The sequence below is a fragment of the Haliotis rubra genome, unplaced genomic scaffold (assembly GCF_003918875.1).
Source record: "Haliotis rubra isolate DU_JTF1 unplaced genomic scaffold, ASM391887v1 Scf760, whole genome shotgun sequence".
Lineage (NCBI taxonomy): Eukaryota > Metazoa > Mollusca > Gastropoda > Lepetellida > Haliotidae > Haliotis > Haliotis rubra.
The window spans coordinates 348,761-370,181 of record NW_025767480.1 but is presented as its reverse complement, the minus strand read 5'-3'; the positions used below and the strand labels follow the sequence as shown (position 1 = coordinate 370,181).

Here is a 21,421-nt window from a genome sequence, read left to right as displayed (position 1 = left end):
AAGAACCTTTGTTTTTCCATGTAATATTTTTCCTAATGTCTCATCTAATTAGCTGATAAAGTTGATAAATTATGTCCTGATAACACACTTTATGAAAATAGCAACCAGTCAGATCATTCGATGAGATAAACACTTCATTTCAAAAAGAAACAAAATTAATAAGAGTAAATATCCTCCATTACTTGATTCCGTTAGGTGTGTGTTTCTTTATCTGAAGAGGTGGGTATATAAATAGAAGCCTTTTAACGTCTGGATGAAACATCTGCTAAACTGTATTACCGCATTGACAACAGAAACTTTAAAGAAATAACGCACCAGCATATTGGCCGTTGCTTATGCCCAGAGCGTATACTCGGAGGTAGATTTCTTGCCCTTCGACACTGTCTCCAACGTTGATATAGCCCACCTGAAATATGTATCCACATATTACAACAGTTATAATTTCAGTTGTGTGGTTCCTCAGTTATTGATCCCATGCTCAACACGGACATCCATGGAATGTGTTCTGTGACATGTATATAGGGAACATGGAGCATTAAAGTAAATTATATACAAAACGATCGATCTGTAATTATTTACGTGCTTGGCGATGGCTTTCAACTACTGGAAAGAAGCACTGTTAAGTACATATCTCGTGTTATCATGTATATACGTCGTATTAAACCCTATAGACCATCAATTAATAAAATAGATAACGTATAAACCACACAGTGATGGACATGGACGGTTAAGTCCGCAGAGTGGCTGCCATACGTTTTGAAGACTTTTTTTTTCTGAGCACAGAATCGTTTCACTGAATGTTTTTTTATTTATTTATTTATTTTTTAATTTGTTCCCATGGTTACAAAGTCAATAAGAAGGGCATATGGTAGCAACAAGCACAGAAAAGGTGAAGACACATTGCTGTAGAGATGTAATAATAATTAGTTGCTGAATATTGGGATGAGCGAATTCCATTTAAGATTTCATTGTTTCTCTTTGAAATAATTTTTTCTACAGAAAATACCTCTTTTAATACCTTTTCATAATTACTGAATTTTGGAGTTGATGTTTTTTATATTACATAAATTGATATTTTTTTTGGCAGAGATAATGATTTGATTTCGTTTTGAAGACTTGCGTCAGAGATTATCCTGATCACGTATCACTGTTCTATGCATACTCCCATGTCATAGAAGAGCACTACACCACTTCTCCTACGTGGTAATAGACCAAGACCTGCACCACTCTTTCCTCCGATATTAACCTGATACATCGTGAAATCCGACTTATTGTATGTACGCGTAGTCGATGTGAGAGTGAGTTGTTTTATGACTACAATGTCAGACTATGTGTAGACACATTTACACTGGAAACGACGGAAGAGCTACGTAGTCAATGTCCTTATATACCACGTGTTCAACGTCCAAAATTAAATTCATCTGCGACTTCAAATGATAAATGATAATACATTAATCATCCCAGTGACAACTCGTGTTCGTTGTGAAACACAAGTTGTGGCTAGTCTGGATGAAACATTTATTGTATTAATCACCGCATTTGACAACAGGAACTTTAAAGAAATAACTCACCAGCATCAATTTGTACAAAAAAGATAATCTGAGGCTTAAGAAAGTGTATTCTTACCAGTCTCCAGCAAATAAGGGTTTGAGTTGTTGGGCATCAAAGGTTAAAACAGTATTGTCTGATTATGGATTCGGTGAAGTGTGGAGAAATCAGGATGTTGGTATAATAAATCGGTTCATATCATCTTTCAAGCAGAGGTGTATAGATATAGATAAGCAATGCTTGTTTGAAGGTCTCCATAAGTATAATAAACTAACTTTGTACCGTTCTATAAAACACGTGGCAAACTTTAAAATTTATCTGTCGTGTATACCTGTGATAGTTTATCCTATTGCCCTTTCATCTCTCCGCTGATCTAGTCATAAGTTATTAATCGAAGAAGGTAGGAAAATAGGTTTCAATAGAGAAAACATGTTATGTCCTTTGTGTGTAGTTAGGAACATAGAATCAGACTATCCCTTTTGTTTAGTATGTCCATGTTATGATGGTCTTAGACGCTCTGTCATTCCTGCATATTACTATACATTTCCTTCACAAATAAAGTTTCAAGAATTGATTGCACCTAAAAATATCCATGTATTTTCACTGCTGTCAAAGTATTAAAATCACGGTTTCTCCAGTCCCATGTACAATATATATTTCAGGCGTTTCATTATGTTATACGCTGTATCTTGTATCTGTATTATGGGCCAGTGGCCTCTATACTGTCAATAAACTCAACAGCCATGAATGTTTTCTATAATTCAGATGAAAATGTTTTTGAGTGCATGAATCGTGAATACTATTCCAAAACAGGACAGTTGTGAAAAGCTGTGGATTAATTCAGGATGATACATATATGGGCAAAAGTCACTGAGACATCACTGTAGACGATCATGTGAGTGTGGCGTATAAACTGCCCCTAACTAAACGTAAATGGGTGTACAATATGTGTCCATGTCACTATGCCTTGTCTTTATAGCATGTCCATATAACGGTGTCCCAAGCATGTCACTACACCAGTTCCATTTCTCAGACATTCCAAGAAGACCAGCAGTTGTGTGAAGATCACCTTTCACCCTATCTATTCAGTGTGGACCTAGTTTTGTATCGTGACCACTTTTGCTTCGAAATGAAGATCACCCATTACTGTCTCTATTTTCAACCAGTGCCTCTATATCATATAACCATTGCATTTGTCCTGCCATTCTTTATGCACTGTTGTTGTATATATTTCCATAGTGACTTGTAAACATTAATTAACATTGTTAATTGTATCAGAATACTCTGTCGTATCTTGATTTCACGTCGAGTTTAACTTACAGACAGATTTGCTGTTAACTTATTTATTTCAACTCGTGAATCAGCACGTACTGCACATGGTGATTTGCATGCAATACGAATACAGCAAAAAATATTACATGCATCCATCAAAACAAATATTTCACATACTCACAGCTGCTTCTCATGTCGACGTCGTTACCGATACTGCTCTATGCTTCAACCACACATTTATCCTTCAGGATTCACAACCGTAATTGTTCTAAAACACTGTGATGTACGTTTCTAAATATACAAACATCACTGAGTAGGAAACTCTCTCAGGCGCCTCATGTCGTCCGGCAAAGTAACGGCCATGGACACGTCCACAACTTAGATTCAGCTGACACGACAAGATACAACTGGAATACCGGAGTTAAACTCAACTCACTCACCCACTCACTCACTCACTCACTCACTAACTAACTGTCAGAGTGAAACCTACCTTCCCTGACACGTGGAAGTCTCCAGCTCTGTCAACTCACTCACCCGCTCACCCACTCACTCACTCACTAACTGTCAGAGTGAAACCTACCTTCCCTGACACGTGGAAGTCTCCAGCTCTGTCAACTCACTCACCCACTCACTCACTCACTCACTAACTTTCAGAGTGAAACCTACCTTCCCTGACACGTGGAAGTCTCCAACTCTGTCAACTCACTCACCCACTCACTCACTAACTGTCAGAGTGAAACCTACCTTCCCTGACACGTGGAAGTCTCCAACTCTGTCAACTCACTCACCCACTCACCCACTCACTCACTCACTAACTGTCAGAGTGAAACCTACCTTCCCTGACACGTGGAAGTCTCCAGCTCTGTCAACTCACTCACCCACCACTCACTCACTAACTTTCAGAGTGAAACCTACCTTCCCTGACACGTGGAAGTCTCCAACTCTGTCAACTCACTCACCCACTCACTCCCTCACTCACTCACTAACTTTCAGAGTGAAACCTACCTTCCCTGACACGTGGAAGTCTCCAACTCTGTCAACTCACTTACCCACTCACTCACTCACTCACTAACTTTCAGAGTGAAACCTACCTTCCCTGACACGTGGAAGTCTCCAACTCTGTTCAGTTGTGTCTTTGAGTTGAATTTGTATTGATACTCATAACCCGGATCAAAGTTGATGAAGTTGCAAAATGATGACGCCAACAACGTCGCAATGAGCAAACACCGCCCTGGGGACGTGAGGACCCCCATGGTGGCGTGAACTGGTGACATGGACGTGCTCTGCACCATCGCAACTGACGTACCTGGCTAACCATGGCTTATATAGCCACAGTTCCTTCTGTAACTGATACACCTTGATCATTGATGATATCACGGTAAGTATAACCAGGAGTATAGGTCACACATTGGTGCGTGTAATGGAATGAGATCTTGTAGAAGATACGGTCATATGCCTATGGTGCGGTGGGGTAGCCTTGAATTTAAAGAATTCACTTGTCACGCCTAAGACCAGGGTTCGATCCCTCACATGGATACACTGTGTAATGCCCATTTCGTTTGCCCCCCGCGATATTGCTGAAATATTCCTAAAAGCAGCGCAAAACTAAAACTCTGAAATATAACAATCTCGTTATCCTGATCCTACCGGGTACCCAGTTTACTACTGGACAACGTATACAGGATGACAACGAACTGGAAAACACTTGAAGGTGTCTGCACCGCACTATATTACACTGTATACACCACTGCTGAGCTGAATGCTATGTTCCCCATTCTGCCGGAGACGGTGGGTGTTGAAACTGCATTTTGTATTATTAAAAACTGTTACTGTATTTGTAGTTACGTTACAAACTCTACACGGATCGTTCAACAGACACATAAAATAAATCCTACAATTGTATTTGTGCCGTACCCATGCAGATACGTGTTAGAACTGATCTTCAATAACCCATGCTTGTCGTAAAAGGCGACTAAAGGGATCGGGTGGTCAGACTCGCTGACTTGGTTGACTTATGTCATCACTGGATTGTATGGTCCAGACTATATTAGGCCTAAACAAACTATTGGTTCCAAGTGTTACGAACGCCCCACAGTTATATACAAACTACAAATTTGATCTTGAAAGAAACAATCCCTACAACCTCACTGGGTTCTTACAGTGGACAAACGTATTCTGAAATAGCCTGCAAAAGATCAGCTTTGTCCACGTACCTTCAATTAAACACGTTAACGTTGAGTTTGAAGTGTTATAGTGTTACCAACTGCGTCTATTACACTGCTGTACACGCTTATTAACATATCGTACCACCATAATCAGCAAGATAGATCACTATCCTATGTACATAAGGAGCGGTGAAATGACTCCCAGTGTCTCAGATATCTCTGCAGTCATGAATCACAGAATGATATGTTGAAAGAACATATTTCTTTCATGTTTAAAACAGTAAATCACGCAAAAACATTAAAGTCAGTTCATATGTTTAGATAAGCCAAGATCGTTGGGACCCAGTCCATGCTGATAAATACAGTATAGTGCTTATCCGACAAACATTCATATAATGCATGGTGACTGGATAATTAATTGCATTAAACTATCAGATTTCAATATCACCTGTATCTCAGTGCTGATAAACAGTTCAAACGAAACCCGATATCCATACAGATGAAACAGAATTACACATAGACTGGACAATGTGTAGGTGCTTAAACATTGTACAGAAATCAAATAGCATAGAAAGAAGGCAACGGGTCTCTTTGTCCGCAGTAAGGTAATATTTATCAATGTTGATAAGGTCTGTAAAATATAAGGTTTAGCTCAAATCGTATTGGTGATTTAGGTACATGAATATTTGTGTACTACAGGAGTGCACGTTGCTCGAATGGCAATATGTACAACACACGTGATGTGTGGGACGCGGATGCTTGTTGAAAATGGACCTAATGCTTTAAGGGAGACAACTGCGCTAACCCTAGTATCCCTAGTTTTTGTGGCTGTACCAACAGACGGGCCCTGCTCAGTGTACGTACACTGCAAGCTGTATGCACAAACCTCCTTAAGTCCTGCAATTCAGTACGCTTCACTACAGTACGCTAATCTGACCTTAAACAACGTCACGCCGTATTTAGTGACGTTCCAGCAATATGATAGCAATGGACACAAGATCAGAAATGGACTTCACACAATATACACGTAGAGAATCGAACTGAAACACTTCAATCCCCAGGCTAACCTCCTCTTACATCCAGAGTAATTTAGTAACCGTGTTATATATATACCACAAATCATTTGGTAAAGGGGGAAACCCAAGTAATACTGAGAGGTTTTACAAGTTACACACGTTGGCCTCAAGCCAATGGCGGGGCGGTGGGGTAGTCTAATGGTTAAAGCGTTGGCTCGTCACGCCGAAGACGCGGGTTCGAATCCCCACATGGGTACAATGTGTGAAGCCCATTTCTGGTGTCCCCCGCCGTGATGTTGCTGGAATATTGCTAAAAGCGGCGTAAAACCAAACTCAGTCAGTCAGTCAGTCAAGCCAATGGCACTTGTATGTGAACATACTTAATTCACACGCCACATGTTTCGTTTTTCTATTGTTTTTTGTGTGTATATTTAGTAAAGGAATATAAGAATCTATGTATTGTCTAGTCTTTGCAATATTTGAAAAAGGGTGAAATATGCGACAAAATAATGCAAAAGTAATAAGGAGGAATTTGTGAATAAACGCATCTGGTGGAGATGCAATCAAACATACAGTATACTACCGTTATAACGCAAAGTTACGACTAGTTTTAGTTTGTTGAAACCTTTCGACAGTAAGTTGCCGGAAAGAGAAAAAAGGTAAGTATGTGTGTGAGTGGATGCAGGCGTGCGTGAGTGCGCGCACATGTTAACAATGATGTTGATGCATGTCACATGTCCAACAATTTGTACCAGGCCCAGTTGGCGCGTCATGCACACACACGTGCAACCAGCCGTGCAAACAAGAGCATGCTACTCGTCCAGTCATAAGTCGTGCGATTCTATCTTCTGAATATTTTAATGCCCTTCAATATGGATACCATCACATGTGGTTTGCCTCTCGTACAAAAGTCCTTGCTCAGCCTCCCGTAGTCTGTCAAGGGCCGCTCGTAGTAAGATTTAGTTCTTGACAACTTGTTATTGATGGTAAAGGTTAAAACTCATCAATCTAGAATATCTTGTGTTAGCCATGCATATTGAAATAAACCAGGTTTCATTACTCAACGAAACAAAAGTATCACAATGTCTACTCATATGTAGTAGATTTCACTGTTATGGATATACTGAGTAGATTGTAATGGAGATTTTAATATCGTGGTACGATCTCTGATCACAAACTAGCATGTCATACATTACACATTTACTGCTGACAGCAACGATTGTGTGAATCTCATTGCCTGTGGCATTCTGAAAGTATAGTATTGGAAATATACGCAAAGTACCATAACGATCTAATTCCACAGCTGGTAAAGGAACACATATGTTAAATACAGAACAATCCTGTTTTCTCAAAAACGCTAAACAAATTCAAGTTATTCAGGAAATCTTGATAACCTTCGAATCTGTCTGTACCCGATAATGTGTCCGTTCACTGACGTTGACTGATATGAAAACATCACTATATACATTAGATTTACACCTGCTCGACTCTTATTTCTATAACAACACTAGTTGTATTGCATAGACATCGTTATGACAGGTGGGACAATGAGAGAAATGAAAGGCCGTTTATGTTGTGTTTAAATTGGACAGCAATCAGATAATCACAGCTTAAAAGCTTGCACAATCTACAGACAGCTCCACGAAGGACAATCCGTTTTTCTGAACACATCCGTTAGCATGTATCGAATACGGAGAATCATTGCAAGGGTGCGTCTCCTTCGGTATGTTGATATTATGTTATATCTTGATAATAACTCAACTGACTGACTGACTGAGTTTTGGTTTTACGCCGCTTTTAGCAATATTCCAGCAACATCACGGCGGGGGACACCAGAAATGGGCTTCACACATTGTACCCATGTGGGGGTTCGAACCCGCGTCTTCGGCGTGACGAGCCAACGCTTTAACCACTAGGCTACCCCACCGCCCCAATAACTCAACAGAGTCCGTGCGTCCATACTTAAAAACCACCAATACTATGTACAGACAGATGGGTGTTCAGTGTCAGGGTGCTCTCTTTAGAATAGCTGTAACACCCCCAGATGTTCAGATTTGCGAACTGGGAACATGAGTGAGTGAGTGGTTGGGTGGAGGTGTTAGTAGATGAATGGGGATATGTGTGAGTGAGTGGTTGGGTGGAGGTGTTAGTAGATGGATGGGAATATGAGTGAGTAAGTGTTTGGGCGGAGGTGTTAGTAGATGGATGGGAATATGAGTGAGTGAGTGGTTGAGTGGAGGTGTTAGTAGATGGATGGGAATATGAGTGAGTGAGTGGTTGGGTCGAGGTGTTAGCAAATGAATGGGAATATGAGTGAGTGAGTGGTTGGCTGAAGGTGTTAGTAGATGGATGGGAACATGAGTGAGTGGATGGATGGATGGAGGTGTTAGTAAATGGATAGGAATATGAGTGAGTGGATGGTTGGCTGGAGGTGTTAGTAGATGGATGGGACTTTGAGTGAGTGAGTGGTTGGGTGGAGGTGTGTTTGACAAAGTGGATGGGTGTGAGTGAGTGAGTGGATGGATGGGTGGAGGTGTGAGTAGATGGATGGGAATATTTGTGAGTGAGTGGTTGGGTGGAGGTGTGTTTGACAAAGTGGATGGGTGTGAGTGAGTGAGTGAGTGGATGGATGGAGGTGTGTTTGACAAAGTGGATGGGTGTGAGTGAGTGAGTGGATGGATGAGAATATGAGTGAGTGAGTGGCTGGACGGAGGTGTGTTTCTTTTAGCGGACGGGTGTGAGTGAGTGATTGGATGGATGGGTGGAGGTGTAAGAGTAAGTGGATGGGAATAAGTGTGAGTGAGTAAGTGGTTGGGTGGAAGCGTTAGTAGATGATTGGGAAAAAAAGTGAGTGAGTGGTTGGGTGGAGGTGTTAGTAGATGGATAGGAATATGAGTGAGTGAATGGTTGACTGGAGGTGTTAGAAGATGGATGGGAACATGAGTGAGTGGTTGGGTTGAGCTGTTAGTAGAGGGATGGGAATATGAGTGAGTGAGTGGTTAGGTGGAGGTGTTAGTAGACGGATGGGTGTGAGTGAGTGAGTGGATGGATGGGTGGGTGAGGGTGTTAGTAGATGGATGGGTGTGAGTGAGTGAGTGGTTGGCTGGAGGTTTTAGTAGATGGATGGGAACATGAGTGAGTGAGTGGTTGGGTCGAGGTGTTAGTAGACGGATGGGTGTGAGTGAGTGGATGGATGGGTGGGTGGAGGTGTTAGTAGATGGATGGGTGTGAGTGAGTGAGTGGATGGCTGGAGGTGTTAGTAGATGGATGGGAAAAAGAGTGAGTGAGTGGTTGGGTCGAGGTGTTAGTAGACGGATGGGTGTGAGTGAGTGAGTGGATGGATGGGTGGGTGGAGGTGTTAGTAGATGGATGGGTGTAAGGGGGTGAATGGTTGACTGGAGGTGTTAGAAGATGGATGGGAACATGAGTGAGTGGTTGGGCTGAGCTGTTAGTAGAGGGAGGTGAATATGAGTGAGTGAGTGGTTGGGTGGAGGTGTTAGTAGACGGATGGGTGTGAGTGAGTGAGTGGATGGATGGGTGGGTGAGGGTGTTAGTAGATGGATGGGTGTGAGTGAGTGAGTGGTTGGTTGGAGGTGTTAGTAGATGGATGGGAACATGAGTGAGTGAGTGGTTGGGTCGAGGTGTTAGTAGACGGATGGGTGTGAGTGAGTGGATGGATGGGTGGGTGGAGGTGTTAGTAGATGGATGGGTGTGAGTGAGTGAGTGGTTGGTTGGAGGTGTTAGTAGATGGATGGGAACATGAGTGAGTGAGTGGTTGGGTCAAGGTGTTAGTAGACGGATGGGTGTGAGTGAGTGAGTGGATGGATGGGTGGGTGGAGGTGTTAGTAGATGGATGGGTGTGAGTGAGTGAGTGGTTGGCTGGAGGTGTTAGTAGATGGATGGGAACATGGGTGGGTGAGTGGTTGGGTCGAGGTGTTAGTAGATGGATGGGAATATGAGTGAGTGAGTAGTTGGGTGGAGGTGTTAGTAGATGAATGGGAATTTGGATGAGTGAGTGGTTGGGTGGAGGTGTGTTTGAGAAAGTGGATGGGTGTGAGTGAGTGAGTGGATGGATGGGTGGTTGGAGGTGTTAGTAGATGGATGGGTGTGAGTGAGTGAGTGGTTGGCTGGATGTGTTAGTAGATGGATGGGAACATGGGTGGGTGAGTGGTTGGGTCGAGGTGTTAGTAGATGGATGGGAATTTGGGTGAGTGAGTGGTTGGGTTGAGGTGTGTTTGAGAAAGTGGATGGGTGTGAGTGAGTGAGTGGATGGATGGGTGGAGGTGTTAGTAGATGGTTGGGAATATGTGTGAGTGAGTGGATGGATGGAGGTGTGTTTGACACAGTGGATGGGTGTGAGTGAGTGAGTGGATGAATGGGTGGAGGTGTTAGTAGATGAATCGGAATATGAGTGAGTGAGTGGTTGGGTGGAGGTGTTACTAGATGAATGGGAATTTGAGTGAGTGAGTGGTTGAGTGGAGGTGTGTTTGAGAAAGTGGATGGGTGTGAGCGAGTGAGTGGATGGATGGGTGGAGGTGTGAGTAGATAGATGGGAATATGAGTGAGTGAGTGGTTGGGTGGAGGTGTTAGTAAATGGATGGGAATATGAGTGAGTAAGTGAGTGGATGGATGGGTGGAGGTGTGAGTAGGTTTATGGGTGTGATTGAGTGGATGGGTGTGAGTGTGAGTAGATGGATGGGAACATGAGTGAGTGAGTGGTTGGGTGGAGGTGTTAGTAGATGGATGGGAATATGGGTGATTGGGTGGTTGGGTGGAGGTGTTAGTAGATGGATGGGAATATGAGTGAGTGATTGGTTGTGAGGAGGTGTTAGTAGATGGAAAGTAGTATGAGTGATTGAGTGGTTAGGTGGAGGTGTTAGTTGATGAATGGGTGTGAGTGAGTGAGTGGATGGATTTGTGGAGGTGTTAGTAGATGAATGGGAATATGAGTGTGTGAGGTTTTGGGTGGAGGTGTTAGTAGATGGATGGGTGTGTGTGAGTGAGTGGATGGATGGGTGGATGTGTGAGTAGATGGATGGGAACATCAATGAATAAGTGGATGTGTGGAGGTGTTAGTAGATGGATGGGAAAATGAGTGAGTGAGTGGTTGCGTGGTGGTGTTAGTAGATGGATGGGAACATGAGTGAGTGAGTGATTGGGTGGAGGTGTGAGTAGAGGGATGGTAACATGAGTGAGTAAATGGCTGGATGGCTGGGTGGAGGTGTTAGTAGATGGATGGGAATATGGGTGAGTGAGTGGATGGATGGGAATATGGGTGAGTGAGTGATTGGGTGGAGGTGTTAGTAGATGGATGGGAACATCAGTGAGTGAGTGGATGGATGGGTGGAGGTGTGTTTGAGTTAGTGAATGGGTGTGAGTGAGTTGGTGGATGGATGGGTGGAGGTGTTAGTGTATGAATCGGAATATGAGTGAGTGAGTAAGAGGCTGGTTGGATGTGTGTTTGAGTAAGTAGATGGGTGTGAGTGAGTGGGTGGATGGATGGGTGGAGGTGTGAGTAGATGGATGGGAATATGAGTGAGTGAGTGGTTGAGTGGAGGTGTTAGTATGTGGATGGGAATATGAGTGAGTGAGTGAGTGGTTAGGTGGAGGTGTGAGTAGGTTTATGGGTGTGATTGACTCGATGGGTGTGAGTGTGAGTAGATGAATGGGAACATGAGTGAATGAGTAGATGTGTGGAGGTGTGAGTGAGTGACTGGATGGGTATGAGTTAGTGAGTGGTTGGGTGGAGGTGTGAGTAGATGGATGGGAACATGAGTTAGTGAGTGGGAATACTGACAAACCTTGAGGTGAATTCCCACTTGATTTTACTTCTAACACAAATATTCAAATGGCCGTACGGAAGAAGCTTCCGTCTTATTTGTCCTGTACGCCAAGGTGAACATGTGTCCTTCAAACCCAGCATGAAGGCAGTAAGTGTGCTCAAACAGGCGTGTGTTATGTGTTTGTTATGTATATGTATGTGTACTGATGTATTTCTGTATGCCTCGTTTATATCATAAAACGGTAAGTATTCACGGTTCAGAACCTTTACGGCGAATCCTCGGTCGTGACACTGGATATGCTAGTACCTGCAGCGGTATCCCTCGGTTTATGTGTGTGGTGCTCCCGTTCTGTCTGTGATTCCATTGTGGTACACCAGGGCGGACACCGTGTATATCATCTGAAAGGATCACTGAAAGACACCGGGGTGACCGGGTGTGCTCAGAAAGGGTAATCATGGTCTGCAGATATTCGGAAAAAAAAGTAAAAGGAAAAAAAGAAAAGGATAAAAAAATTCACAATGACACCAAATTCATTTCTTTACTATTCTTTACTAGTTTATACATTCCCAATGAGAAGCCAAGAAAACTCATTAGCTACTCAGCTACTCACCAATTACTTCAAAGTCTTATAATGTCTTGATTAACTGGTACATGTTGATACAAGAAACAGTTTCCCTTGTACAATACCTAACATCAAAGATCACAAGCCAAGCTGGATACTCATGGTAATACCACTTCTTATACTCGTGAGACAAAATTTTGGTGAGTTTATTTTGCCAATTTTATTTACACCAATTTCCCCCATTTATTTCTTTTTTTCCTTTTTTCCCTTACTTTTTTCCTTTTTCTTTTTTTCCTTTTTCTTTTTTTCCTGCATTCGGTCTGCGCTACCTTTTGTACCCGCCACTGACAGTTTCAGTTCTGATCTGTCGTCGGTGTATGACGACAACAACGAATGTACCACCCAGGCTCCGAGTACACGTGTATGTCGTGTATACTCTGCACACTGAGGACACCATATCTAAGTAACATGGTGTGTTCCAGTGAGTTCTTCCGTCTTAGTGGTCACAAGTATGAGGTAGTCTGTGCCTGTGCACAATCTTTCCCTAACTCACTCCCACCCATCCACTCACTCACTCATGCTCCCATCCATTTACTCATACCTCCACCCAACCACTCACTCAAACGCACTCACACCCATCCACTCTCTCACTCACACCCATCCACTCTCTCACTCACACCCATCCACTCTCTCACTCCCACCCATCCACTCTCTCACTCACACCCATCCACTCTCTCACTCACACCCATCCACTCTCTCACTCCCACCCATCCACTCTCTCACTCACCTCACCCATTCATCACATCACTCACTAACTCGCTGAACGTGTTTTAGGGAACCAGACACATTGTACAATTTTGAATAATAACAAATTTAAAACAATGCCTATTTTAGATTGGATCGCCGAGTTGCATCTTGGAGGCACGTGATCCTATTCCTGGGCGCTCATGGCCCACAGATGGATAGGCATGGCGCTCATGGCCCCCAGATGGATAGGCATTGTGGGAGTTTCCGGTTCTTGGTTCTAGCCAAACACTGTCACAGGTTATGCAATATGTCTCGACATTGAGTTTTTATCCCCCTGCAAACAAAAACAAAAATCTAAATTTATATATTGTCTGCGATCCTATAAACGAAAAATCAACTATGCAAAACGAATAATTTGTGTTTAATAGCATAATAGAAACTAGGTGAAATTAGCGCATGGGCTGATGTCATTACTTTCATCTTTAGCAGCAATACAAGTTGTAATAGTAATAGTGAGATGAGGTGAAATTGGGTTTTACGTCGTACTTGAGAATATTTCGCTCATATGACGACGTGCATGCGTGTATATGTGTATATGCGGCTGCTTGTACTAGTCCAGACTTAAGCTGGTTTTATAGTGCTAGCCCACTGAGATACAGTGCCGCAGTGAAGCATGAATACCCCACTCAGACACATTATACTGACTCCGAGCCGACCAGTCCTTGTTGTAGACTGGCAGGGACCAACAAGTACCATATTTTAACGTCTTATGGCATGACGCGGTGGGGGATCGAACCCGCGACCCTCCGCTCTCCGGGCGGACGCTCTAACCACTACACCACGGAGGCGGTCTAATAGTAATAGTAGTAGAAGTGGTGGTGTTGGTAGTAGCAGCGTGGGCAACCTCAGCAGGAGCGGCACCATCTTCATCTGGGACACATCGTCATCGATACCACCTTCAAGTAAGAAATGTGATGACTGACGTCTAACTCGCATACATGATGGGATTGTCAACAGTACTATGGTGAACATGATCTGAATCTCAAACACAACGTCCCGACTTCGAGGCTACAAAACACACACAACCTCCCACAAACTGTAAAGTTTTGAAATTTAATATTTTCCATTAAAAAGCAGTTATCTCATTAAGTACAGCCAGTGAAATTAAAGAATTATATCCTCATGTTGTACTCTATAAGTCATACTCTCGACACGTCAAGCGCATTTAATCGCCAGAACCTGTTAATCTACGAGTGCTGCGGGTCATGTCTGTAATCTCTTTCATCTCATCCACTTAATGCTCTCCTTATAGTTAGTTAAGCCATAAGCACACCAACGAGGTTGTTATTTTATGACTAACGTCTTTATCAGCTCTTCTGTTTGACAGTTAATTTATATATCATATATCATAGAAGCAGCGCTTAGCTGATGACACATCACGCAGAGCCATCCTTCGCATCTGTATGAAGAAGCACCAAAGTGGAAAAACATGTCGAAAACAGGTGAATGAATTGAAGCTCGTTCTTGAAATACGAGATCCGACGAGAAATCTTTTTTGAGTAGTCTATTGAAAAGACAGCACTCTAAAATGAAGTGAACACAGACAAAGCCATATATCAACATATTTCTCAGACTCTTTAAACTATGTTTTAAGAAAGTCCCATAAAGATTAAATATATTATCGTTTGATTGAGATACTGGCGTGAGATCTGTATCAAATTGACCCTCAAATCTGACACGGACCATTAAGCCATGAAACTTGTGTCTGTTAGTTCAAAACTTATTTTCATAATAATAAGAGATGGTTTCATCTCGTTAGAGAGTGTGTTTCCCTGTCAGGTACAAGGGTTATGGGTCATTTAATGGAATTGTCGCAGCATCTTGGCAGGTAGAGTCTGGAGTTCCCCCAGAGGGTCCCCGTCAGCCCCGCTCAGTCTGCCCCATGTAATTAACACCATCAAGGTAACAGTAACGCTCATTGTTCCGCAGCCTTCATATAACATTTATCTCGGTCAAAATGACGACTTCAAGCTAGGAATCCGTACAATAAAGAAAGTGTAACAATAGTTTGTAATAAGCGTATTCATAGGTATCTAAATGGCCTACATTCCATTCATACGACGGTATTTTGTTTGTGTATCGGTAGCAAATGATATATCAGTAGGCATATGTTACCCCTTTTTTCTATCTATTATACACCGTGATTTATTGCCAAATATGATGAAGTCAATATTTTCTTTCGTACCACGGTCAATCTAGAAAGTCATGCTCTAGTACGCGGGGTGATTGTGAAGGGGGTGTTGCTGTGTCGGCTATACTTTAACACAGCGGGAATACTTTAAAAACTGGACCGTGAACGAAACGTAACCCGATTCACACTGGTCTCACGACTGACTGACTGACTGAGTTTGGTTTTACGCCGCTTTTAGCAATATTCCAGCAACATCACGGCGGGGGAACACCAGAAATGGGCTTCACACATTGTACCCATGTTGGGATCGAACCCGGGTCTTCGGCGTAACGAGCCAACGCTTTAACCACTAGGCTACCCCACCGCCCCCTGGTCTCACGAAGTGCCGGTACATCTACAAGACACCTACATTTATTAATTACTAACATTATTAACATGAAATAATGTGTATACAAATGTAGGAGAGAGGATGAATGAGTATAGAGATGAGGGTGGAGAGAGGGGGTGAGGAAGGGAAGGAATGCGGTTCACCGAACAATCATACTAAACTACTGAGCATAGGAAACTTATCACTTTTAAAATAATTGTATAAAACAAACAAACGCTGGTACAGGTTTGAACCCAAGCAGATGACACTGTACTGGCCAAAACGCAACATCGTAGTTAACCGTGCATTTTTCAAACCATGAAAAACGTATTTGTGGCACATTAGTCCAAATGCACGTGCATAATTGTGGCACAAATATCGATGTTGGACAGAGCAAGCATGCATTAACCAAAAAACCATTACAAATATGCTAAGACGTATGCAAGTGCAATGAGGCAAGGCGATCGGTATGGCCAATATGGGGGCTTCACAAAGTCAGCTGTCAACAACCTTCAACTGCAACCAGACAAATTGAAAAAACCGCTACCAGCAAACAGGCCAGACCCAAGACCGCCCAAGATCGGGAAGATCAAGAGTCACGACACCGATCCGAAGATCTTACATCCGACAGATCCACCTCCGGAACAGATTCGTGACGGTGACGTCAACTGCGGCGGCAGCACTAGGACACGTCATCAACAGACGAACAGTCCTTCGACGACTTGTATGGCTGGTATACGAGCCTACCGCTCCTTACGTGGAATGTCTTGACCCGTCTACACCGTCAGCGTAGACTGCAATGGGCACGACCTGTACGTGGCAGCGACGTGACTGGGTGAGAGTGCTCCTTACACATGAAAGTCGGTTCAGAAACGATGGCAGAGTTCGAGTTTTTCGACGTGGAGACGAGCACCTGGCGCCAAACTGCGTTCACGAAATTCATCCCTTCGACGGTGGAGGCGTCATGGTGTGGGTCAGCATTTGTGGCCAGACAACAAGACTGGTTATCACCCGAGGAAATCTGAATGCCCAGCGATACAAGGATGAAGTGTTGAGATCTTTTATGATAACAGCCAAGAGGGTTCATTTTGCAGCACGACAACGCAAGGCCTTACGCCGCCAGAATTGTTCGAGAATACCCGCACAACGTTAACGTCAACGTATTGTCGTGACTCTTTATGCACTTTTTGAATGAACCTTTATTTGTGTAATTTGTTTTACACCTTTTTTCGTTCTTAATGAATTGCGGCAAATGCAACACCAGCATCATTATCATAAATCTCATAAATGTAATTATCATAAATCTCACATTAACCTTTGTTTCTATATATTGGTCAAAGCTACAGCTAACCTGGGTTATCAAACGTGGTGCGGTGACACTCCCAAATTTATCTTTTTGGATGCGGGTTGATTGTAACTGCATCAGTCATCAATATGTGGTGACGTTTGACTTCCTTTTTCCAATATCCTCGAGCACAAGCACTCGGCTTGTATTGATACGATTGATCAGTGTCGACCTAACACAGATTGATACTTTTTGTGATGACACCGAATATGACTCATGCGTATTAACTATTGACTTATTAAAACATTCATGACACATTGTGACATTCCAGATGTGATCGTTCAATTACGACCTTTCTCGTAAACTGTCTTTGTGACGGTCTACTAAGGCGCCATGTCCTTCAGGTGTGCTGGGAACTCGGGGGTAGGTTCGAGTCCCGGTTTGCTGTGATCATGACTCTTTTATGTCAGAACCATGTCGATGCTTGTCAGCGTCACCCAAGTGGTCTAACACCTGCTTCAGTGTCAGCGTTCCTGCCATATCAACCTGACACAACGTCATACAGCTGCCACCGAGTACAGACTGGTGTTAAATCCAACTCACACATACACTCGAAGTAGATGCATGGTAGATATTAACAAACGTGTGTGCTGTGTCAAGCTGCCTGAGCAGAATGTAAAGCCATAGTCTGTTGTTTTCCAGCACTTAAACATACATTGGGTACGACTTACAGAATGTGGAACCGTGGCATGTATGTTCCGCATATAACCAGCGACCAGGTATGTATTGAGCTGTACACCCCCATGACGTCCAGTGATTAACTGAGAAGAGGTCGTGAAGGAACCAGTATATGTCCTCACCAGCTGAACCCCTGGTAGTTCTACAAACACATGCGGCGTTTCGGACAAAATGTGTTCGCTAGATAAACTGCATCCATTTTTATTGGCACGGAGTGTTGGCTACGCTGTAATAAAATCTTTTACCTGTTTAAGGTCAGCGAATTAAAGCTGATAATATTGTCCACACGAAAAGCTTTCAATAGGTAGACTATTGTTTTGGGCCTGCAGCAACGGTCTATTTTACAGTGCTTTACTGAGATACTGCTCTACACACGACTAATTATTATCAATGGTGACAGCTATAACGACCTATCATGGAGGGACTTTGATATCCCACCCAAACGTTTAATACAATCATTTTCATTTTTATATTCCTCGTTAAAGTTAAATGGGACGAACAGAATCACTGAAGACACTTCGCACTTGACACCCTTAATGTACAATTTTTCAACTACTGTATAGAAGTGTGTAATTATTTTCAAAAGTATTTTTCGGCTGTCATGACTTACCCGACCTACTATTCTGTCCCCACTTTTACAAGCAATTGACAACTAATTTACGTGAGTAGTTTATCGTTAATGTGTTCACGCTAAATTCATTGTTTAGAAAAATGATGTTATACATGCCACGTAGCTGAGTCGCCTTGTATATAATTGATTACCAAGCGATGATGCACGCTGTGGGCGGGATATTCAGACTGTGAGGTTTAAGTATGCAGCATTTTATTTACGTATTAACAATATCAGCTATTATATCAGATAATAATGACAAGTACTGACTAAAATTTTATTTTCACTTTTACAAATTAAGCGTTAATTTTCGAAAATGGAAGTCAGTGGAAAACATGTTCATGTCATGCACATGTACAGATATAACGGACGAACCATATATTAAATTTGACTTGCATCAAGTTTTTGCTGGGTAGAAACATAAAATAACGAACAGTGTCATGGGTGTTGTCCTTAGTAATACCTTTGACTTTCCGGGAACAAATGGATGTAGTATCATCTCATATTTGCAGTGATCCATTCATATCATTTTCTACGCTATTTTTTACCTTTCGTCGGATAATCGAGACTGGCTATTCTCGGAACTTGAGGATTCATATATATTTTATCCTGAAATCAATCGTGTTATTATATACGACTGAAAATCTATTCATCATTGGCATTTTATAAAATCGTAGTAAATGTATCATTGGATATGTTTGAGCTAACGATTTCATCTTTTTATGATTTCAGTGAGCTGTCCTAGTACATTTATCTTTACAAACCGCAAAGTTGCATTGAAAAACACTCCTGGAAAAAGCAAACAGGTGATACAAATGATATTAGGGGATGATATGACACGATGTTCACCAGAAGGGTGAACGTGTCCTTCTCTACCAGTTTCAACAGCCACTAACACAATTACATGAAAAGCATGACGATATGTTTTCAGGCAAATTCAGCACTCCTGCCATACAAGACCAGGCAATACGTAATGGAGATAAGAGTGAGTGAGTGAGTGTAGTTTTACGCCGCACACAGCATTATTACGGCTATATGGCGGCGGTCTGGAAATAATCGAGTCTGGACCAGACAATCAAGTGATCAACAGTATGATGATCGATCTACGCGATTGGGATACGATGACATGTGTCAACCAAGTCAGCGAGCCTGATCACCCGATCCCGTTAGTCGCCTCGTACGACAAGCATGGGTTACTGTAGATTAATTCTAACCCGGACCTTCACGGGTAGATGGAGATAAGGCTTTGCGGTAAACACATGCCGCTATTATTCTAAAAGCGACATATATGTTCGCTTGTTTGTTTGTTTATTTGTATGTTTGATCCGAGATAGAACTGGTCTTCAACATCCCCAGCGTATAGTAAGATTGGACTGACGGGATCGGGTGGTCTGCACGCTTGGATGATGCTTGCCTACTACATCTGGAATGATGATGAAACTTGAGGCGTTTTTCCGGAACTACGTTTGTGCTCAGACCCACACAACTGATCTTATCCAACTGAACCCAACCTTCAAAATCTCTGTGAACTGAGGGCAAAGGAAACCCTGCCTCACAGGCGAGTTTACCATATAGCTGATTTTCAGTTACAATGTTATAAGTTACCGATATTTTATCAAGAACCCTATCTACACTCTATTCAGCGCTCACGAAAAACGTACACACGATTCAATACTTTAGAATGTATTTTTATCAATATTCTGTCAACCATTCAAGCATGGCTTGGATCACGTGATGCAAATGCATCTATTACTTCAGTCTCCATAACGCTAAGATTCTTAGATTATGTCCAAGCCCCAGATTACTTTTTTACAAGGAATTGAATAATGAATAAATAGTTCACCAGACACAATCACATTTAACAACATGTCTTTCAGGTGTCAAATATATAGAGGTGCAGTCTTGGTATACATGCACTTTCGTCAACCTCTCTGTTAATTGCTGATGTAGAGTTGATAATCACCTTCATAAAAATAATTGGAATCAATCATTCAATCAATCATTTTATTCTAAAATAACGACGGTTGGTGGTACAAGAGCGAATAAAAATATTTTATATATCAAGCAAATGTAAAGGTAAATAATAACATATAGTATATACATGATATATGAATACAAAAGGGCTGATACTCTTGATACAAAAGTTTGATAAATTGATAATTTCTTTAGTGTCATTAGTTGTGAATAATTTAACCAAATTTTGCAGACTTGGATATTTTGTTTCGGGGGATGATAAATACATTTTCCTAGCGTCACAGAGATTTTGACATTCAAAACTATAATGAAATTCATCAGCAATAGATGGAGATTGACGGAGTTTACATGTTTCAAATTCTATTTCCCAGCTCCAAGTTAACAGTAAAACAGTTAATTTGGAAAATATCCTGATTAAAAAACACAAGCACATTGCTACGCAGCTCTTGCCACCAACGTTTGTTTCCCACGGTCGACCCACGACGTGATGTACGAGTTGATCACCTGGGGCATCTGGAGCAAGCGAACACCCGAATGTGGCAAAGGGTCACTAAATATACTATTGCATGTCTCTCCGTTTCCATTCAGAATAGATTAGGACGACATTTAAGCCATTTCTGGGTTGGCATCCTCCTTTCACAAAATGGTATTATTTACGCAATTAATTACGCTTGCCACGTGAAGCGTAAAAACAGGCTGTTACTGTTGCACCCAGACAGAAACACAGTTAGCGGACAGAGAGAGACTGGGAAACAGAAGGCTTTAAGTGGGATAAAATGACGGCGTTTTGTGGCTTTATCTTGATCTGTGAGGGGTTTGTTTTTCTTTCTGCTGATTTTGCTTAGATTATGGGTTGCTAAAGCTGACAATACACTACTATGACAGACCAGAATGTGGAGCTAACCCATGGCGTGTTTCATGTGTGGAAATGATCGTTTTGAGATTTCGTCAGGAAAATCTAACACACTCCAATGAAGACGGCGGTGACGATTTGCTATCAAATTCTCTGGGCCTGGAGCTAGTGCGGATACATATAATATGTTTACATTTTGGAGGATACGGTTTTCACATATTCCTGGCATTATGACTTGTCTCACGAACCTCTTTGTATCTGGACCTTGGCAAATGGAAGCTTGGTGTAATGTACAAGCGGTCCAATCCGA

General features: G+C 42.2%; 1 protein-coding gene across 1 annotated transcript in view; it reads right to left on the bottom strand.

Annotated features, from left to right (window-relative positions):
• Positions 1-4,112, bottom strand: part of LOC124260398 — a 126,212-nt gene extending 122,100 nt beyond the window's left edge. The window contains 2 exon segments of the mRNA XM_046694701.1: positions 316-406; positions 3,912-4,112. Of these exon segments, the coding sequence (XP_046550657.1) occupies positions 316-406; positions 3,912-4,112 (292 nt within the window).
• Between the last annotated feature and the right edge of the window lie 17,309 nt (positions 4,113-21,421).